Source organism: Rhinichthys klamathensis, unplaced genomic scaffold, assembly GCF_029890125.1.
Source record: "Rhinichthys klamathensis goyatoka isolate OS25496 unplaced genomic scaffold, OSU_Roscu_1.1 h1tg000221l_1, whole genome shotgun sequence".
Classification (NCBI taxonomy): Eukaryota; Metazoa; Chordata; class Actinopteri; order Cypriniformes; family Leuciscidae; genus Rhinichthys; species Rhinichthys klamathensis.
This window is the reverse complement of record NW_026606745.1, coordinates 1,721,074-1,743,548: the sequence shown is the minus strand read 5'-3', so window position 1 is coordinate 1,743,548 and position 22,475 is coordinate 1,721,074. Positions and strand designations below refer to the sequence as shown.

Below are 22,475 nucleotides of genomic sequence, written 5' to 3'. Positions count from 1 at the left end.
GCATTTTTCACATATTGCCAGTGGGTGGAGTCAGGCTCTGAGCAGGGGTTTAGTGACCCTTTAACCATCATATAAGTTCAAAACCTGCCTAATGTTACTGAATAAAATGTCGACCCAGGAAGGGTTAACGACTGTGAAGCTTTGGGGATGTTGACGGACTCAATCTATTCCATCTGTTTTGATCATCCTTCATAGTTTTTGATAAAACTGCAATGTTCTCATAGCCTGAGAAAACCCAGACAACTTCCGGCAAATTTAGATTCTGTCTGTGCACCCCCCCTCCCAAGAAGAGAAATCTTGGAGATCTCTTTAATAAACGGAGGTCTGAAATCTCTGCCCCTTTACCCATCAGAGCGCGCGCTGACACGGAGTAAAGCCTTGTTTATACTCGACGCGTCCGCACGAGTGCGAAGGTGCGCGCGGCAAAAATTACGCGTTCGGTGTAATTCGCAAGACCCCATTTCGCTTGGCTGTGTGCACAGGTTTTTTTGTAACAGCATGCGGCGCCGCGTCCAAGGATGAACGACTTCAAGCCGAATCTGCCCGAGCATGTACGTCTCACCGCACCGGCACCCAGTTTGCGCGTCTAAATTGCAAAGTTCATTGCAAAGTTTTTTTTGTTACGGTTTTGCTTACTGTGTGTGATTTATTTAATGGAAAGCACATTCACTTCTAGTTGTCTTGCTGTTAATTTTAAATAAATGTAGAGCAAGTAGCTAATCAGTGTCTGCTCGTTTATTCAAACTAAGTTGTTCTATAACAGACGAAGCGAAGGTCGCTCTGCATACGTCATCTCCTGGTTTTAGGTCTATCCAATTGCGCCCAGAGGCATTTGAGCTACGTCTGTTTGTACCCTTTGGAAATGATTTGTCTATGAAGCTTTGCCAGACCATAACTCAGTTACAACTGAGAATGGTCTGGTTTTAACCAGGCTAATGTTCTCAGCTTTTTGCTTAAAATGTTGCTTTATTTAATTAAACTTACCCACATTCAAGTTTTGATAAAAAAGGATGCATGAAGCTAGAATAAAATGTTTTTAAAATGGAAAGAGTTCAAGTATAGGTATATTTCAAGTATACTATGTACTTATTATAGTAATTATAATTACTGGGTAATAACTAGGTACTAACCCTGAACCTACCTCTAACCCATGTACTTACCTTATATTAGCCAGTACTTTCTAGGTAAGTACACTGTAAGTACACGTAAGTACTGTACTGTAAAAGGAAGCGTTACCAAAATAAATACATAAATAGGAACATAGTATACTTAAAGTACAAAAATAATATTTAAACCATAAACTATAAGTATGATGTTATGTTCAAATATTATAAGTATACTTGAAGTTTAAAACTAAACTAGTAGTTTATTGAGAGTATACTTAACACTTCATAAACTAAAAAATGTGTGCTAAATGTGCTAAAAAATGTGAGTAAACTATCAGTATTACTAAGTTCACTTGTAGTATAGTTGCTAGGGCTGGGATAAACGATTATTTTTTAAACGATTAATCTAGCGATTATTTTTTCGATGCGTCGATTAATCTAACCATTCATTTTCCCAGTCCGATTCGATTTCGATTCGATTCGGTTATCGATTATCTCCCCATTAATTGACTAATAGCAATTTATACATGTTGATTTACATATCTGAATGAAAAAACATGAATTCCTTAACAATGCAATATATGTTTATTGCTCTTAAAATTCCAAAATAAAAGACTATACAAGTGCAAAGTAATGCATTCTTAGTCAGAGGTAGCATTCAATAAAGCCTTGAAAACACATAGGCCTAGCTTACTGAAAAAAGTGCATCTTGTAATTCTTCTTTAAGATGAAAATAATAACTTGATGTCTAGCATTCAATAAAAAAAATTCTATAAATATTTTTGAGTCTTCATTTTCTTTTCTGACATACATACCCACTCCAGTTCTTGTTAAAACACACCAGACATGCAAATTATGTGCATTTTCTGCACTTTTTGGGTGAAATCATATTTATTTTGTCCATCAAAAGTGTGCTTTCACTTTAATTGAGCGTGGGCAGCAGCAAATTAAGACTCTGCGCCGAAACCCGCGCTTCACTGTTGCTCACGCGCTGCTCCTGCTCCCGCTCCCGGTGTGAATGCACTCATTGATTAAGGGTGTACTCACACTAGCCAGTTTGAACCGTGCCCGAGTGCGTTTGACCACCAAAGCGCGGTTCGTTTGACTAGTGTGAGTGCTCCGAACCATGCCCGGGCGCGGCTCGATTAGCCGGCCCTGGCCCGCTTGGAAGAGGTGGGCCAGAGCACGGTTCAGTTGGACTCGGGCGCGGTTCGCATGCAGTGTGAGCGCTAACCGTGCTGGAGCACGGAACAGGACGCGTGACGTCATGGTTTTGCGACGCTCCAAAACCAACACAGTCCGTAATCAAAGCTGCAAAGTCCTTGCTGCACTTCAGCTGGTACCTTGCAAACCTCCTCATACGAGCAGCACGATTACGTGAAAATTTTCGCGCCACTAAGGCGACGCATCTGTTTAACAACAGGCTGTGAGAGAGCTGTGGACCACCGTGGACCAAACGACACAAAATTATCCACAAAGAAAACAGAGCGATGGACTCCATTGTGTTCAGAGAGCGCCGCTCTTCTTGTTTATCCCGAAACCAAGCGTGCTCCGGCACGAATGCTGAAACCCTATGTGAGTGTAGGCCAGAGGGGGAGTGGGGAGGGGGCACAATCGTACTCGGGCCCGGTTCATGGCAACCGTGCCTAGTGTGAGTACACCCTAACATGCACGCCAGGGGGAAAAAAACCCACACTCAGACATCCCAAACCTCCCGGAAGTTCCGGGAGTCCCCCGCATATTGATAGCGTCTCCCTGATGCCCGCAAATTAGTTCAAATCTCCCAGAATCTTGAGCGCGCATGCGAGACAGTACATACTGCGCGCATAACATACATAGCGCGCACGGCAGAGAGCGAGAGACCTTGCGTGTGCCTCTCGCTCTCTCGCTCTCTCCCTCTCTGCCGTACACGCGCTATGTATGTTATGCGCGCAGTATAGTCAACAATCCAGTCAGCTACTACTCTCCGGCGCCGCCATCTTTGTTTTGGGTCTGACGAATCGACGCGCATATTTTGCGTCGACGTATTTTTTGCGTCGACTTCATCGATGACGTCGACGCGTTGTCCCAGCCCTAATAGTTGCAGTACAAATGAAAAACTTAAGTTGTTAACTACGTACTCAAAGTTTATTACGGTTCCTTTTACTTTTATACACTAAAAGTAATAATAATAATAATAATAATATTTATTTATAGAGCACGTTTAAAAACAGCCAGGGCTGACCAAAGTGCTGTACAAAGCAGAAAAAATAATGCACAGGACAATAAAAAATAAGCTATTAACAATCAGGGAGAATTAAAAGCAAGAGAAAATAAAAAAGTCTTTAAAGAAGATTTAAATATGGAGACGGAGGGAGCCAGTCTGATATAGAGAGGCAGACTGTTCCAAAGTTTTGGGCCAGCAGTGGCAATCAGCAGTGGCAATCGTTTTTTGAGTCTGGATCTAGGCACGATAAGAAGGCAGTGGTCACTGGATCTCAAGGCACGAGAAGGTTTGTACAGACGGAGCAGATCGGTCAGGTACTGAGGGGCCGAATTGTTAAGAGCTTTATACACAAAAAGTAAAATTTTAAAATCAATTCTAAATTTGACAGGTAGCCAATGAAGTTTGAATAAGAAAGGGGTGATCGATTCATACTTGCGTGTCCCAGTGAGGAGTCTAGCTGCTGCGTTTTGCACTAGCTGTAGGCGAGAGAGAGAAGACTGAGATAGACCAAAATAAAGAGAGTTACAATAGTCTAGTCGAGATGTTACGAATGCATGAATCACTGTCTGGAGATTACTCTGAGTTAGAAAAGGTTTCACTTTAGAAAGTTGACGGAGGTGAAAAAAGCATGACTTTACGACGGCACTGATCTGTTTCTCAAATTTTAAGTTGTGGTCAAACAGGAAACCCAGATTTCTTGCACAGTGGGTTTCATACGGTGCGAGAGTACCACGGTCGACATCATACGTGCAGTTTTCCCTGGGGCCGAAGATAATTATTTCTGTTTTATTTTCGTTTAGGTTTAGAAAGTTACTTGAAAGCCAAAGTTTAAGTTCACTTAAGCAGTCAAACAGGGGTTGTAGACCATTTTTATCGTTTTGTTTTAAAGGAAAGTAAATCTGAGTATCGTCAGCATACAGATGAAAGGATACTCAGTATTTGTTAAAAATGGAAGCCAGAGGTAACAAATATAAAATAAACAATACGGGCCCGAGGATTGATCCCTGTGGGACTCCGCAGTTCAAAGGTACACTATAGGAGGATTGATGCCCTATACGGACGCTAAAACATCTGTTGGTCAGATAGGAGCGGAACCACTGCAATACTGTGCCTCTAAAGCCCACGGATAGCTCCAGACGTCGCAACAGGACCTCATGATCAACTAAATCAAATGCAGCACTCAAATCTAATAAAACTAGAGCCAGTGATTTCCCAGAGTCAGTTTCAGTGAAAATATCACTTGAAACTCTTAAGAGAGCAGATTCAGTACTGTGTAAAGCTTTAAAACCAGATTGAAATGTTTCATGGAGGGAATTTACAGATAAGTATGATTGTAGTTGAATCAGTACAACTCTCTCAATGATTTTCGAAATAAAAGGTAAGTTAGAAATAGGACGAAAGTTACAAAGAGCGGAAGGATCGAGATTGTTTTTTTTAAGATACGGCGTCACCACAGCAACTTTCAGACTGCTTGGGAAGGCACCAGTTGACAGGCATTTGTTAATTAAAAATAACAGGCCAGGACCAACTGTGGCCATGATTTGTCTCAGGAAAAAAGGTGGAATAATATCCTGTGGACAGATAGTAGGTTTTAAATTACCAACAATTTCGTTACATGTGTCCAGATCAATCGGCTTAAACTCAGACCAGATGGAGGGACATAATGGATCAACATGTGTATATCCAGAGTTAGACAAGTGAGATCTTAAGGTTGTGATTTTATCAACAAAGAACCTCCCAAAGTTGTCACAGAGAGCAGTAGATGGCTCTAAAATGGGATGCACAGAGGGATTTAAAACTGAATTAATAGTAGCAAAGAGAACTTGAGGTTTATGACAATTGTTAGATATGAGTTCAGAAAAATGTTTACATTTTGCAGACTTTGCGGCATTCTGAAATGCCTTGTAGGCGTTTTTCATGATTTCATACGAAACCTGTAGATGGTCCTTTTTCCATTTGCGCTCCGCCTGTCTACATACCCGTCTAAGGGTACGTGTAGTGTCAGTGTGCCAAGGCACAGGTGCAGGCTTGTGGTTTTTATACTTCAAAGGCGCAATAGAATTCATAATGTCTGAGCAGGTGGAGTTAAAAAGATTAAGATGTGCATCAGCGTCCAGGTTGTGTAGGGTAGAATTAGATTCCAGGGAGTTTCGCACATCATGATAGGCTGTGGAAAAATCTTCACTGGAGCGTTGATTAAGACAGCGTGTTAAACGTGCCAGCGATGGATTTTTAAGTGTGCGTCCAGGCAGAGGAACAGTAAAAAGTACAGGCATGTGGTCAGAGAAAGATGCACTGCTGATTTCTATATCCGAGATAGAGAAGCCATGGGTTAAAATCAAATCAAGGGTGTGGCCGTGGATGTGTGTTGGACCAGAAACCCACTGAGTAAAGTCGAACGACTCGATCATATTTTGAAAGTCAGCTGAGTATGGTTTGGAAGTACAGCAAACATGAATGTTGAAATCACCCAGCAGTAATATTTTGTCATGCCTGATAACTAAATCGCCCATTAGTGCAGCAAGCTCACTTAAAAAGTCCTTATTTTGCAGAGGAGGACGATAAATTAGAGCTATGGAAATGGGGTTTACTAAGACTAATTGTAGCAGTTGTACCTCAAAACTGTGGTAAGAGCCAGTAGAAAGAGGTCTACAATGAAGTGAGTTTTTAAAAACAGTGGCGAGACCTCCGCCGCGGCCAGACAAGCGCGGGGAGTTTAAGAAATGACAGCCGCGAGGCACCAGTTCCGAAAACGGAGATAACTCGCCAGGCTTTGTCCAAGTCTCGGTGACACACAAGAAATCCAGCGTTTGAGAGGTAAAAAAGTCATTTAAGATGAAGGTTTTATTTACCAAAGACCGGGCGTTGATGAGTGCAAACTTCAGTCGCGATGAAGCAGTCACTGGCTGTGTTTCTCGGCACAGCGAGCGAAGATTGTAAAGATTAGCTCCACCACGACGACGGTGACTGTAAATCCGAGCAGGTGCAGAGAGGAATCCGGGTATGATAGGGCGCAGCCATCGAGGGGGGCCATCCAGAGAAGACTGGCCGGCGGAGGAAAAGTGGGCAAATACTACCCAAGTAGTATTGAAACAGTACACTTACAATTATACTACTAGTACATTGATATTACATAAAGTATACTTAATGTCCCATAACAATTTTATCTCTTAAAACTCCTCTTTGATCACCAAAATGACATATTTAAACGTTTTTTTTCCTAGGAAAAAAAATCTTCATGCCTTAAAATAGCTTGAATATAACTCTACACCCTTGCCTTATTTAGTATACGCGGTTCTATGGATATGCAAATTATTCCCGCCTCCACTCACTCGCACCAGTTCAGAGATCCACTTGTTGATGATCACACATTAACCTGTTTGGTTACAAGGTAGTTTGTGATGTCAGAAACACCAGCGATTTCAAACTGCGTTTTTGAAACTGTCTTTGGTTCACTGCAGTTTTAAAGAGAAAATACTCAGCAATGGTGCAGGCTAATGCATTTATTCTTGGTTTGTTTTAACCCTTGTGTTCTGTTCGATTTCTGTGTACACCCCTTATGGACCGGGTCAAATTGACCCTAATTGGATTCAATGCAATTCCTCAAAAATCACACTATGAAAAACAACAAAGATTTAGATACAAACTGTAAACTTTTAATATCAACATTTGTCAAACATTACAAAAACATTATATCTGAAAATATGATTAATGAAAATGTTTTTAAAACAGTTTTTAAAACAGTTTTGTTTTGACAAAATTGGAAAATAAACAGTATACTGATTTTTTTTGCATATTTTTTTTTTTGTACTTTTTTTTTTTTTTTTTTTACATTTTATGCTTTGAACATCGTAACTGAACAAAAAAAAATTGCTGTATAATGAAAATTTTTCATTTTCCTAAGTTAACTTTCCCTAGTTTCCTAAGACCTATTTTCCTAGTTTCATTATTCACTCACTGGGAAGTGAGAAACCAAACATAACAAAAACATACATCAAATAAATGTTTTTTATTTATTTTTTGGCTCTGTGAAGCTGCCTTTGAAAATCCTACACAAAAGTTTTGGTTAAAAGCTAGGTATATAGATATTTTGAATATTGAAATGAGAGCTTATTTTACTATCTGTGTCTGACAAAGATTTTCATCTGTAATTTGCAAATAATTCTGAACACTGTAATTTTAGCTTTTTCAAGTGTGTTTGGTTAGGGTTAGAGCACTTTTAGATGCAATTGCACGTTAGAACTGGAGTTGAAGTGCCCTGACATACAGAAAATAAATGTTTTTATTTTGTGTCTGTACAGTTGCTTTTGAATGGCTGTCTATGAGGGTCAAATTGAAGCATATTAAAAACACCACATAGACATTAAAAGCTCGATTTTCACCACATGGGGACTTTAAAAATATACTTGAACTTTACTTAAAGGGATACTTCACCTCTGGGAAGATGAATGTGTATTTAATTTTGGTCATTTATATAGTAGAAATGTGAAATTATTTTTGAAATTGAAGCGTTCTAGACTGAGAAAAGGCAGAAAATTTATTTTTTACTCATGTAGCTTAAAGACAACTCCCAGAATGCACTTGCTTTGCTGCCCTTACGAGGCCACTCCCAAACCACGCCTACCGGTTACAGGTGGCAGAATCCGAAAAATGGATACAACTAGGCTTGCTTTGATACATGGTGAGTTATTTGATAAATTTCCAGTGAAATGGTGCTAAATTGCGTTGTACCGGAATGTACTAGCCTAATGTAAATAAGACAACTTAGACTTTCACATTAAAAATATGATGCAAGGCAGGACCATGTCAACAGAGTAGCTTAGTAGCTCTGCATATGAACTGTTTTCCTCCAATTGAAATCACTATTTCTCTAAGCTAATACATTGTCTAGGCTAATCCATACTCTAGTAACACTAAAGGTTTATAAAAAGAACCACAACCAATGTGAGTTATAACTTTTAATTAAAAAAATAATTAATATTAACACTTTTACACTCAAAGCTCTGCGGATTCAGCGATCTCGTCCAGAAGAAAATGGCATCGCTGAGATTCGCGACAGCAATAGGACTCTATATCTGTTTCCATCGGCGCACAGCGAGAGCACTGACACCGCCAGTCCGCCCCAGCTTGAGTCTGGCCGGGCTCAGGTCTCGCTCCGGCCGCCTCTTGTTCCTCATTCTCCCGCAACTGTTTATCGCTGTATTGCGGCTCGTACAGGCAGCCGCGAGCATCAGATTCTCGCAACAGATCTTCGAAATCCCCTTCTGCCATTTCAACTTCAAAACTACCATCCGCCATCGTGATTAGCCTACTATACAAACTTTCTACACAGACCAAGAGGCAACAGCCTGTTAGCTTAGCTTCTATAGAAAGATGGCTGACACTATCTTTACATTCTGTGAGTGAGATCCCGCCCCATATGGGCGTGGTGAAAACATGCGGTACACTGACGATTTTTCCGTCATCGGAGGATTTTTTCCAGACTAAAAATCTTTTTTTCTCTCATATCAGGAGGATATGAGGGGGGGGGGAGCACGGTAATTCGAAAATACTACTGGTGTTCTACTGATACAAAGCCTAATGCTAAATCCTGAAGTATCCCTTTAAGTACTAAATAAAATGAGGAGAGTAATACAAGGGGAGAGTATTCAATTAGATAGATGCCATAAATAGAAGCAATTTAGTGGGTCTTTGTTTCGCATGGCTTTAAACATGACAGAGATTTAAGATGCATACTCATGAAAGACAGGCCTTCAGTTCATTAGTTCTCATGCAGAACGTATGTAGGCCTATTCAGGCAATATGCTGTCTTATAAGTTAAACTCTCAAATATAAAAATTTCTTTAATAAATACATTTAGTTAAACAACAAAAAGGGGCCCCTTTTCCAAAGAAAAAATTCTCATGACTTTAATAAATACATGAAGGGAATGAGATGACACTTTCATCACTCATGACAAGAGCCACATGTAACATAACATGCTCTGACAGTGACTGAGTGATAGACAGCGGGAACGGTGACAGTTAAGCCTCCCTGCCTTATCCTTGGGGATGAGGTAGATAATGAGAAAAGGCCTTGAAATACAAAAATCTAGTTTCATTCAGGCTGTTGTTTTTTTATGGATACCTTTTCCTTCTCACAGAATATATCGATATCCATTAAGGTAAACTATAAATAGATCTTCTTTTTACAGTTGTTTTGCTACTGATTAGCTTTACAATATTTACTTTTATTTAAATTGGTTATTGATGATAAAGCTACCCAAAACAATGTTGTCATATTGACATCATATTTTTGAAAACTAACAGAAAAGCAAACCTTAGTTTGGGCTATAATGTAAATTGAAGTAAGGCTGTTCTTGATAAAAAAAAAAAAAAAAAAAATTATCCAAACAATATGTTCAATATATGAATATAAATTCAAAGAATCACTTTAAAAGCCATGGCCACAATTTTCAAAAATACAATAAATTAATTAATTAAATGGAATAAATAATAATAAATAACTTTTTTTTTTTAGTTATTTATTATTATTTATTCCATTTAATTAATTCATTTATTGTATTTAAAAAAACAAAACAAAAAAAACATATAATTTGGTTCAGTAAGCACTTAAAGTGGTATTTGTACTGCACCTTGGAGCTCATCACATACAAAGTACAGAGTTTTTTTTAGTTTTAAATACCGTGCAAACTTTTATATGAGCTTTTTTTTTTTATTAAGCCTGTGTTATCTTGGGTATTCTGATCCAAGAGAAGAAATGTGATAAACTGTATACAGTTTGTGTGCCTGTGTGCACATGTACTGTAAGTGTAATTTATATTTCATATGTAGCTAAATTATCCTTTACTGGTTTGGTGTTTATCATTCTATATTGAGACAGCTATGGAAAATGAATTTAAAAAAAAATCAAATGCACAGCATGACTGCTGACACTTCTTTTGCCGGAGAATTATTAAAATATTCCCCCTGGTTCTTGCTTACATTGTGACACAGTTTGAAAAGGTCACGAGTCATATTATACCAAGGTGCAGAGACCTTTTTTTTTGTATATTACATGATAATCAACTCACAGGGTTTATTTCTGTGCATGGTATTCAGATTACTCACATTAGCCCTGCTGAGGTGTAGTAACAGCAGCTGTTGAAAGCCTTCCAGTCTCCGTGGTCTTTCATACACCTGTTCTAGCTTTAGTTTTGTTAGAAACTGTTGAAAATCCACCCATTAGATATATCACGTATCTGTGGACTGGAATGCCAGTCTAGGCAAGTGGTTTAAAGCTGAACCTAATCTGATCACAGCTCTGCTATACCATGACCAAAATCCAACTATATGGTTACTTACTTATTCTGGTTTTTATTTAGTCAAAACTTCTAAACAGTCCCACTGAAATGTGTATACGGCAAAAACAGAAAAAGGCCATTTACAGTGACTTAAAGGTTCTCTAAGCGATCCTGGGTGACGTCACTTCTTGTTGACGTTCGAACTATTGTCAAACAAAACGGAGGCTAGCTAGACCCTCCCTCCTCCTCATCCGCACACTAACCCCCCAAACCACACCCCCAAACCCTTCTTGTCGGTGATTGGCTAGAACAGTTTGTTATGTTTTGGGGAGCGGGTCGCTGCAGTTTGTTTTTGTTGCTGTGTGTGGAGCCAGGGCTGTCTACAGAGATCGCGTTTCTTTACAGTGTGTTCAGGGGACAGGCAGCCAGCGGATAGTGAGGAGATGTTTGCTGTATGTGACAAAAAATGTTTTGGCCTAAAAAACGCGTGACATCGCTTAGAGCACCTTTAAACTAAACAAGATGAAAAAACATTCCTCAATACTCCACTGGTCTTGATTACAGCTGAGTTTCCACCGAAATTACCCAGAACAATTTGTCCCAGGAACGTTTTTTTCCCCCACACCAGTTGCTGTCTGCGTTTCCATCGCGGTCTAAAGTACCGTGAAGATTAGGCAAATTAGTCTGGTGTGCTAATTTGTAATACATTTTTTTAATAAAACTGTGCACGACTTTCCAGTTCCCGCTGGATTTTGTCCTCCGGATATAAGCTTAATAAAGCTTGAACCTTGTTGTCGGCCCATCGGCCATATTTTTTAAACTCCATTGTTGATTCGAATAGCAAACAACTCTTACTGCACGCACCGCAACAGACTTTTAAAATGGTTGAAATAAAATGCTGCATGGAGTCAACCAATCAAAATGCTGCGTGAACTCAACCAATCAGCATGTTCAGCGCCCAAGTCCCACCCCCGAAATTTCCTGAACTTTTAAAAAGTACTACCTCGCGAGCAGGGAAACACACAGAAAGTTCCTGCGGTGGAAACGCGGCTTATGAAAAAAGATGATATACAGTAAAGTCTAATAACCAAAAGATTGTTTGAGCTTATTTCTGTTTGCACTTACAGTATGGAAATCTGTCAAGCTGCAGAAGTATCCTCCAAGTTCAAGCAAACACAAATGAAGTATTTTGGCTCACTCGAAATGACAGGAATGTGTGTTAGAGCAGGACTGGAACTAAATTTTGAAAGATGACTGAGCACTTCGGCTTAATGCAAAAAGTCTATGATTGCATATCAGCTGAAAATAAGCCATAGGATGTAAATAAATAAAGGGGCAAATAAACTAAAAAACGAGACCAGCAAGGGTACTTGTTTTTATTGTTGTTAGTGCTATTATGTTTGGGTGTGAAACTATAGTGACAATCACTGTGGGACATTCGAAATGTTAAGAAAATATGCCCATGAGTTTTGAAAGATTCAGATGATTTTCTGCAGTGCAAAGGGGTGTAACGGGCAAAAGGCACAGGGAATTGAAACAAAAGAGCACTGAGTCTTCCAACACAGCAAAATCCAACATTGTAGATTAATGGGATCTGGCAAGCATTTATCCTTCCTTCGCAGCCCCCCTCCCATTCAACACTCCTCCGCTTTGCTACTTTAAGTCTAGCGGGATGCTGAAGATCTGCCAGAGACTGGGTCCACTCCACCCCCCATCCCAAATGCTGAGGCATTACCAGCCCGGGAACACCCCGCTCAGCATTTTCCAATCACTGCCGGCCAATCAGCAGATTATTGCCCACTATACAAAGTCAGGACTATGATAGTCCCTCTCAGACAATCTTGTCCATTTCTCTGCATTCAGACATTCAAGTGCCTCTTTTCACTCACCTATAATGCTTCCTGTCACAGAGAGCTGGTGCCATTTTGCAAGCCATACAATTAGAGTCTCTGTTTGGGGATCAATACCCATCTTGGCCTTTGCTCTCGGAGCCAAAAGGCAGCATTTAATTAATTCATGTCTCTGCCTACAGACCTGCCAGCCTACTTCAACAGAAACTGCGAAGTCTAAAGGATCATTTCCGGATCAGCAGATTTAATGACAATCTAGTGGAATAAATCTCAAGACACTAACAAAGAAGAAAATCAGTCAAGAGTTGACTAATATTAGTTATTATATTATTCTTTCAAATCTTGAGTTCGATATTACCACTCGACAACATAGAAATAAAACGCATATACATTTTTTGGGTGCAAAATTCACTTGGTTTAATTTAAGAAAGGAACTCTTCCACTGCAATAGGATTCATGTTCGCTATATCAAGTTTCAGATTTCACCTATGTGCAATCTGTAGAATTTATTTAATGTCTCCACAAAGTTCACAGAACTTAATATAGACTTTATAGTTCAGTACAAATGCAGCGTGGGTACTTTTTAAGTAATTTTGGTACACTGAGAAATTGCCTTTGAAGTTTAGATCTATCCCTTAAGTAATTCTGTATAGTAAGAGAAGCCTTATGGCCCATTAGAGTTACTATTTTTATCAATAATGTCCACAGTGGCTATAAAACATTATAGTGATCTACTTGTTTTGGGTCCCGCCCAGTTTCTAGGAAGCATCTGTATAGGATAGATCATACTGCTGATGCTGTGCCCTCTGGCAGAAAGACAGAGCAGCTTTAATTGTCTCTATTCATTATTTACCAAAGAAAAATGGAAAAAATGTGTCTTGCCTCTTTGGGAGACAACTGAGCACTTTTCTTCCACAACATCTCTCAAAATGATCTAATACTTGAATGTTCTCTGTTTCACGTTTTTAGATGCCCATGTATGCACACATACACACAACCATATGTTCTACAATCAGACTGCAGCTTAAAGGATTAGTTCACGTTTAAAAAAAACTTTTGCTGATAATTTACTCACCCCCATGTCTTTCTTTCTTCAGTCGAAAAGAAATTAAGGTTTTTGATGAAAACATTCCAGGATTTTTCTCCATATAATGCACTTTGCTGGGCACCAAACGGTTCAAGGTCCAAAAGACAGTTTCAGTGCAAACTGCAAACTGTTCAAATGGCTTTAAACGACACCAGACGATGAATAAGGGTCTTATCAAGCGAAACGATCGGTCATTTCTTAAAGAAATAACAAAGTTTAAGTTTTATAAGCTCAAATGCTCGCCTTGCTCTGTTCTGTGTGACTCTCCTGTTCGAACTCGTTTATCAAAATGAACGAATCTTTTTCCGAGTCAATTCGTTCATTTCGTTCGTTAAATGAACCAAATGACTCGAAAAAAGATTTGTTCATTTTGACGAACGAGTTCGAACAGGAGAGTCACGAACGTGCATCACAGAACAGAGCAAGGCGAGCATTTGACATTATTAAACTTAAACTTTGTTATTTATTTTTGAAATGAGCGATCGTTTCGCTTGATAAGACCATTATTCATCGTCTGGAATCGTTTAAAGCCCTTTGAACAGTTTGCAGTTTGCACTGAAACTGTCTTTTGGACCTTGAACCGTTTGGTGCCCAGCAAAGTGCATTAGCTATATGGAGAAAAATCCTGGAGTGTGTTCATCAAAAACCTTAATTTCTTTTCGACTGAAGAAAGAAAGACATGGACATCTTGGATGACATGGGGGTGAGTAAATTATCAGCAAAAGTATTTGTAAAAGTGAACTAATCCTTTAATAGCAGATTTCCTCATATTTGCCTATTCTACACTAATTGACTTGATTTATTTATTTGAAAACACACGTTGTGTTTTCATGTTTTATGGGGACTTTCCATAGACATAATGATTATTATACTGTACAAACTGTATATTCTATCCCCTGATGCTTCCAAGTCGATCACATGTCCTTTTTACAAATTAAACAAAACATCATACATGTCAGCTAGCTAGATAACATCGACAAATCAGCAGGATTTGCAGCAACAATGTAGAGTATATCACAGAAAACCAAATGTTTACATGACATAAAAAAATGTGAGATCAATGAATGTACTATTCAAACGTCATAGTTTTTGACAAGGTTTCGCTGGGGGACAGATACAAATAGCCACACCGGTCACTGCACCAAACAAATGAACTGTTCTATGTGTGGACACACTGTTTGCTGATGATTTTTGTGTGAATCTTTCTCTTGTTGCTGAGAGAGCATCTCTCTGCCTGTCCTGTTGGTAATGGAGGGGATGATAAAGTTGCTTCGCCCACCTTATTGGCAGGGGTTTGCAGCTTTCCGAAGGCCTTATAAATCTTGTTAGGAGGAAAGCGTGGCAGGTGTGGAGGATTCGGTTTCCTCTTGTCTTTACGTTTGCTGCTGAGATGAATCAGCTTGGGCAAAAAAGACTCCGATCTGACACTAATCAGCAGCCAAAGATAAACAGTTGTGAGCACAGCGGGTGATGGTGAAGTATTCGTTTGAGATTGGTTTGGATTGTCTGCTGATCTAGCAAAGGGATTGTCTAGTGAACATGTGGCCTCGGAACCGGATAGATCCTCTCAGGCATTTACTTTTGAACTGTATGTTATACAAAGCTGTCTGTCAATATCAAACAAAGGTCATCAGTTCAGCAAAGCTTAATGTGATCTAGACTAGCCAACATGAACCAAGAGTTACTTTAACAAAAAAAGAAAAAAAGTTCACAGGAACAGTCCTTTACAGGCCAATTGCACCACACATCTAATCCATGAGTGGATGTAGAGCCGTGGAAATATTCACTCACTAACACACTATTGACCACAGGCCTGGGGCTCTGCAGCTCTCTCTTTTTTTTTCTTTTTTTTTCTTTTGAGTGACCTTTCCTTTCAGAGACATTTACAGGGCTTTCACTGAGCTTTTTTCCTTCCAATCAGAACCTCTGTGTGTCGTCCAGACATTGACCAGTGGAGATAATGAGGGAGTCTGAAGGATAGATGAGAAAACGTTTAAAGAAAGTACGAGAACTTCGGCTGTGAATCTTTCATTTTTATAATTATGCTGCCTCAAGACACTTTTACGACAAATTCTAAAGCATTATCACATCTGTCTTTCTCAAAGTCCCAGAGTCCATTATGATGAGCTCAGTGAAAAAATGTCCAAGATGGTGGACGAGGTATGAGAAATAAACATATACTACTGTTCAAAAGTTGGGGATCAGTATGATTTGTTTTAAAAGTAATTAATACTTTGGTAACACTTTATTTTGATGGTCCCTTTTGAACATTCTGTTGACTATAAGTAACTTTGCAACTACATGTCAACTAGCAGTCATTAGAGTATTAGTAGACTGTCTGCTTAGTATCTGATTACACTTTATTGTTTAATGGTTTAATTTAATGGTTGTTAAATTCAGCTTTGCCATCTCAGGAATAAATTTCATTTTAAAATATATTGAAAGATAAGTTTTTTTGAATGAGAATATTTTTCATCCAATAAATGCAGCCTTGGTGAGCATAAGAGACTTCTTTCAAAAACATTTTTTGTTTAAAAAAAATATTGTTTAAAAATGTACCGACCCCAAACTTTGAAATGGTAGTACATTAATACATATATTTCATTCAGTATTTAAAATATAATTTACATAGTCCAGTGCAATGACAAATTGATTCTATTCCCACACACACACTCTCTATTTTAAACAATCTAAGTTACTTTAACAAAGTTTCCGACCCCTTTCGCCTTCACGCACGCCATTAAAGACAGAAAGCGATGACTGGTCGGGAAGCAATGTGTAGTCTGACATGTTTCTTGTCCACAACACGACAAGAATTGAGGAGTCAAAATTGCATAATCTGACTCAGTGACTTTCGTAACAGACTAAAATATTATGTAGTCTGAACCCGGCATTAGTCTTCTCATTTTAACAATTCAAATCGAAGTTTGACTAACACCAACAGAACGTGAACAACATTGGTCATGTTGGGTGTAGGGTAGATATAATGACATTACCTCCATAGTATTAGTAGGAGGCAACACTTCTTGTTATTATGCATGATAAATGTGTGTGAGTCGATGTGTGTGCGTGTATTCCCGCTGATTTGACTCATGCTTTATTCAGAGTGTGCGCTGCGGGGGGGTTCCTCCTCAGTAAAGCCGGCCCATCAGCAGCGTTAACCAGTCGACTGAGCACAGCGGGGCAATGGGACGGCCTCTGTCACTTCGCTGACAAAGAAACCAACGCTCTGCCCTTAAAACACTTCACACTATTTTCACCTCATCCTGGTCAGTATAATTGATGGTTATCTGGTTGCTGTAACCTCTGTGGTAAGCCTAAGTTAGCATATTCAAATTATAATCAACAGTAAAACCCATCAGAAAAATCACAGTATGTAAGACACTATGACAAAATTAATATTACAACAAGAATTTTTCAAATAAACCATGTCGTCTCTACTAATGAAAGATGTACGCCGTGCTCCAACTGCATGCAATCAACTGCATGCAAAATTCATGAACTCAAAGTTACTCAGAGACCTTGAAGAACCATAAACCTTTAAATCAATTAATCAGTGCCCTTAGCAAAGTATCCTCTCATTATACAGGTCCTCTTTTGCTGTGGCCAGAGGAAATAAATTAATACCATGGCTCAGTGATTCCTGTCTGTGTCCAAGAAGTCCAGCAGCTCTATGAAAGAATTTACCAATTTAACTTGTTTACTTGGGAGAATGCAAGATATCCTCCCTCATTATTTAAAGATGACATTAACACACCTAATTTCAGGGCAGTGTTTCCTCAATGATAGAGATTAGATATAGCAACAGAGGAAATCTTTGCATCTAAATATAGTTTTACACAATGCTCACTAATTATGTAACTCAATGGCAGTAAAATGCACAGCTGAGGTCTCCTAATTGTGCTGAGTGCACAGGGTCTTTCTTTCGTCAAGAGATCCAAAGTTCTCCATGGGCGGTCTGTCAGAATGAATCATTTATGTATTTAAGGAATGTGAGGTCAGGTCTGAAAGCCACAAAAGAGCTCTGAACTCATCCCAACACAGCACACAGGACTGTACACCACACATTCAGGTCAAAGTGCACAAGGATGTGCTTGAGTCTCTGAGACAAATAATCTGATTGATACGAGATGAAAAAAATAAATAGATAATTTTATATATATATATATATATATATATATATATATATATATATATATATATATATATACATACACACATACACATTTATATATATATATATATACATATATATATATAATACAAGCAAAACGAAAGTTTCAAGAGCAGCAACATTTTCATGAAGCATGTCATCATCATTTTGCCTAAAATAAATGAAAAATAAAAAAGACAATCATTTTAAATGGATTTTAAAAGTGAATTTAGGCCTCACAGCATTATAATGCACAGTATGAAAAATGCATATTCATTTTTGAATATGCATTCAAAGCGTTAGACGACAGCAAAGGTAATCTAAATGTAAAAATAGAGGAAATAATCATGAACAAACAAATATCCAATGTTGATAAATAGCTACTGATAAAAAAAAAAAAAAGATTAAAATCAATAAAAATAATAATGCTGATAACCAATATGCTATCCATATGCCGCAAATCCCTAGCAATTTTTTATCCAAATATGTTATTCGCAATGATTCGTGGGATTGTTGTTTAATTTTTCTGGTTTTCATTATACTGTACTTTTTGCTTTAAATAAGTTTATCATCATGTAATTCATCACATAGCTGGTTAATTTTGTTCAGGGTTTTAATGCCCTTATTTTTAAATGCCAATGCAGAAAATGAATGGGGAAAAAAAGTCTTCTTGAACCAAGACTGGAGAAAAAGTGGGCGATCATGCTTGCATTCTATTCTCCAAGGCTTTTCAAATATCAGAATGGATTCAGCAGTCTTTTCCAATTAGAATGTGATATTTGGTCACGACAAGAGTGAGTATGTGGCGCTTACCCGCTTGCGGAGGTTGCAGGTGAGGAAGAGATTTCGGGAGAAGGAGTTGGCGAAGGCTGTGTAGAACTCCAGTACTTTGAGTAACGCGTCCCTCCTGATGACATGCAGGTCACAGTACGTCAGAGCCCTCACATTAGCACAGGCATGTGCCAGTGAGGATTCCTTCCAGAACACATCACCAAACACATCGCCCTTACCTGGGACAGAAGAGAGGAATTATAGTTTTAAATTACACCATTAATAAAGTTGCAAGAAAAAGCATGTGAACCCTTTGGATTTGCTTGGATTTCTGCAATTGGTCATAAAATGATCCCAGTGAATTTAGAAGACATTAGTCTTCAGCATGCGTTGTTCAGCTACATTTCTTATTATTGTCAAAGTTAAAAACAGTTGAGCTTCTTAATATGTTTTACTGCAACTGTAAATGTTGATAGTTCTAGCTATGGGCTTGTATTTGAGCTTTTTTTTTTGTAGCTACTCTGAATCAAACAGACTTGACTTGATCTTCCTACAGTAGGACCTAAGTACCTTCTAAGTGCTCACACCACACTCATGAGAGAATCTGTACAAAGTACCCAGTGTTCAGTTCTTTTGATGAGGGGCATCATTAGGAGCTCAGCAGGTTTAGTCTGGTGGGTTAAAGTAAACGCCTTGGGGCTAATTAACTCACAGCACTCGCATCTTATTTCATTTCATAATCATTAAAACAAAAGAGCATCTGATCTGATTCCCCATTAGAGAGAAGAGGCATTAACTTCCCCTCTATGGTGTCTCATAAGGTCTAATGTCATGTAATTTGCTATTACACCACGTCAGTGAAGGGCACGTCACATTCTTGCGGCAGCGGTACATCAGCAAGACTCGAGAGATAAAGAGATCAAGAAATAGTCCAGTCAAAGAGAGAGAGAAATCTCTTACAGTAAAATGTGGACATGGGATGGGAAATAAAGCTACAACAGAACTAGAAGATGCACAAGGCCAGGATTGTTGTTGCTTTCACAAATTCAAATAAGACGTTTACAAGCTTGGGCTTCCTCATCTTTTTCAAGCAGTCTGTATTTGTGCTTAAAAATATGCCTGTTTCTCTGGTCATCGTTATATCACTGGCTGAACTGAGACTGTGTGAACTATCAGTGAACATCCCTGTGAAACAAAAGACTCAACAATCAATTGACGGAGAATCGGTCCCCACAGTTCCATTACAGCAGGATAAGAAGACGCCGTGGACAGAGTAACAAATGCCACATATAGCACATGGAGTACGTGGACTGTGGGCTTTCATGTTTCTTCAGAGAATGGATGTTAGAGAGTTCACTGTGCAAGACCCTGTGTGAAAACCATATTTTAGGATCCATTGCGTTAGTATTGTGTCCTTTATAAGTTTGTTATTTTTAGAGCTCTGAAGTATTACAGTACTACAAACTGCCCATTTGTGCAGCATCGGCCTTTCTTGAGTTTAATGAGAATGCTCGGATGTTGTGCAGGAATTATTTCAAAGCATATATTGAAATAAAACAGGATTCTGTATTTATTCAAGAATATCCAACCTGCTTAAAAACAGAATATACTGGATTTATATATATATATATATATATATATATACTGTATATCATATATATATATATATATATATATATATATATATATATATATATATATATATATATATATATCAGCCTGTTTTACGCCAAAGAATATGTCTTAGGGTGTCTTCATTTTTGTACAGGCACATATCTTGAAGTCTTAGCTATTGACAATTTTGTTTAATAGCAATGGCCATTAAATGCTATTGAACATTTCCACCGTTAGTGGCCAGAAAAACACAGCTGATCTTCTGTGACTACAGAGGGGCATGTTGTCAAATAAAAATGAAAAGTATCAAACTATATATACACTCACCGGCCACTTTATTAGGTACCCCATGCTAGTAACGGGTTGGACCCCCTTTTGCCTTCAGAACTGCCTCAATTCTTCGTGGCATAGATTCAACAAGGTGCTGGAAGCATTCCTCAGGGAGTTTGGTCCATATTGACATGATGGCATCACACAGTTGCCGCAGATTTGTCGGCTGCACATCCATGATGCGAATCTCCCGTTCCACCACATCCCAAAGATGCTCTATTGGGTTGAGATCTGGTGACTGTGGAGGCCATTTTAGTACAGTGAACTCATTGTCATGTTCAAGAAACCAATTTGAAATGATTAGAGCTTTGTGACATGGTGGAAGTAGCCATCAGAGGATGGGTACATGGTGGCCATAAAGGGATGGACATGGTCAGAAACAATGCTCAGGTAGGCCGTGGCATTTAAACGATGCCCAATTGGCACTAAGGGGCCTAAAGTGTGCCAGGAAAACATCCCCCACACCATTACACCACCACCACCAGCCTGCACAGTGGTAACAAGGCATGATGGTTCCATGTTCTCATTCTGTTTACGCCAAATTCTGACTCTAACATCTGAATGTCTCAACAGAAATCGAGACTCATCAGACCAGGCAACATTTTTCCAGTCTTCAACTGTTCAATTTTGGTGAGCTCTTGCAAATTGTAGCCTCTTTTTCCTATTTGTAGTGGAGATGAGTGGTACCCGGTGGAGTCTTCTGCTGTTGTAGCCCATCCGCCTCAAGGTTGTGCGTGTTGTGGCTTCACAAATGCTTTGCTGCATACCTCGGTTGTAACGAGTGGTTATTTCAGTCACTGTTGCCCTTCTATCAGCTCGAACCAGTCTGGCCATTCTCCTCTGACCTCTGGCATCAACAAGGCATTTCCGCCCACAGAACTGCCGCTCACTGGATGTTTTTTCTTTTTCGGACCATTCTCTGTAAACCCTAGAGATGGTTGTGCGTGAAAATCCCAGTAGATTAGCAGTTTCTGAAATACTCAGACCAGCCCTTCTGGCACCAACAATCATGCCACGTTCAAAGTCACTCAAATCAACTTTCTTCCCCATACTGATGCTCGGTTTGAACTGCAGGAGATTGTCTTGACCATGTCTACATGCCTAAATGCACTGAGTTGCCGCCATGTGATTGGCTGCTTAGAAATTAAGTGTTAACGAGCAGTTGGACAGGTGTACCTAATAAAGTGGCCGGTGAGTGTATATATATGTCACAACTGATGAGATAGTTCTCAGAACGAAGACGAGGAAGATTAAATGCTAACTTTCTTTAATAAACATGAAGATAATGGAACAGATACAGGCTCAGGAACAGATTCGAAAACAGACTCAGGGACAGGTCTTGGAACAGGAACAGTTCTTGGAGCAGGAACAGGTCAGGGAACAGGAACAGTTCTTGGAGCAGGAACAGGAACAGTTCTTGGAGCAGGAACAGGTCAGGGAACAGGAACAGTTCTTGGAGCAGGAACAGGTCAGGGAACAGGAACAGGTCTTAGGGCAGGAACAGGTCTTGGGCCAGGCTCTGACGTGGCGGCGGCCATCCTGGCTGGAGACGAGGGCTCAGGCGTGGGGGCGGCCTTCTTGGCCGGAGATGAGGGCTCGGGCATGGCGGCGGCCATCTTGGCCGGAGACGAGGGCTCAGGCGTGGCGGCGGCCATCTAGGCCGGAGACGAGGGCTCAGGCGTGGCGTGAAGCTCAGGCTGGGTAGACATGACTTGAAGAAGCTCAGGCTTGATAGGCATGACGTGAAGAAGCTCAGGCTTGATGGGCAAGATGTGAAGAAGCTCTGGAAGGGTGGTCTCGGCGGGACGAGACTCTAGAAGGGTGGCGGCCATGACCGAACAAGGTTCTGGAAGGGCAGCGGGGGACGGAAAGATATGCAGGCGGTGTGGCGAGGAAGATGGCTGGTGATGGCGGTTGAGTGGTGATGTCATCATCAGCTTCACCCACGGTGAAAGCTGAACCGCTCAAAAACAGCACTTGATTCAGGTATTGTGCGAATGACTCTGGTTTTGCGGCTGAAGCTGGCTGGTGCAGAGGGTCGTCCAGTCCAAGCCCGACCACGTTCTTTAGGACGTA

The 22,475-nt window shown here is 39.6% G+C and overlaps 1 protein-coding gene across 1 annotated transcript in view; it reads right to left on the bottom strand.

The window, feature by feature from the left end:
* kcnh5a (potassium voltage-gated channel, subfamily H (eag-related), member 5a) overlaps nt 1–22,475 on the bottom strand; it is a 136,948-nt gene that overhangs the window by 17,478 nt on the left and 96,995 nt on the right. The window contains exon 11 of the mRNA XM_056264458.1: nt 18,498–18,694. Within this exon, the coding sequence (XP_056120433.1) occupies nt 18,498–18,694 (197 nt within the window). The remainder of the gene's footprint in view (nt 1–18,497; nt 18,695–22,475) is intronic.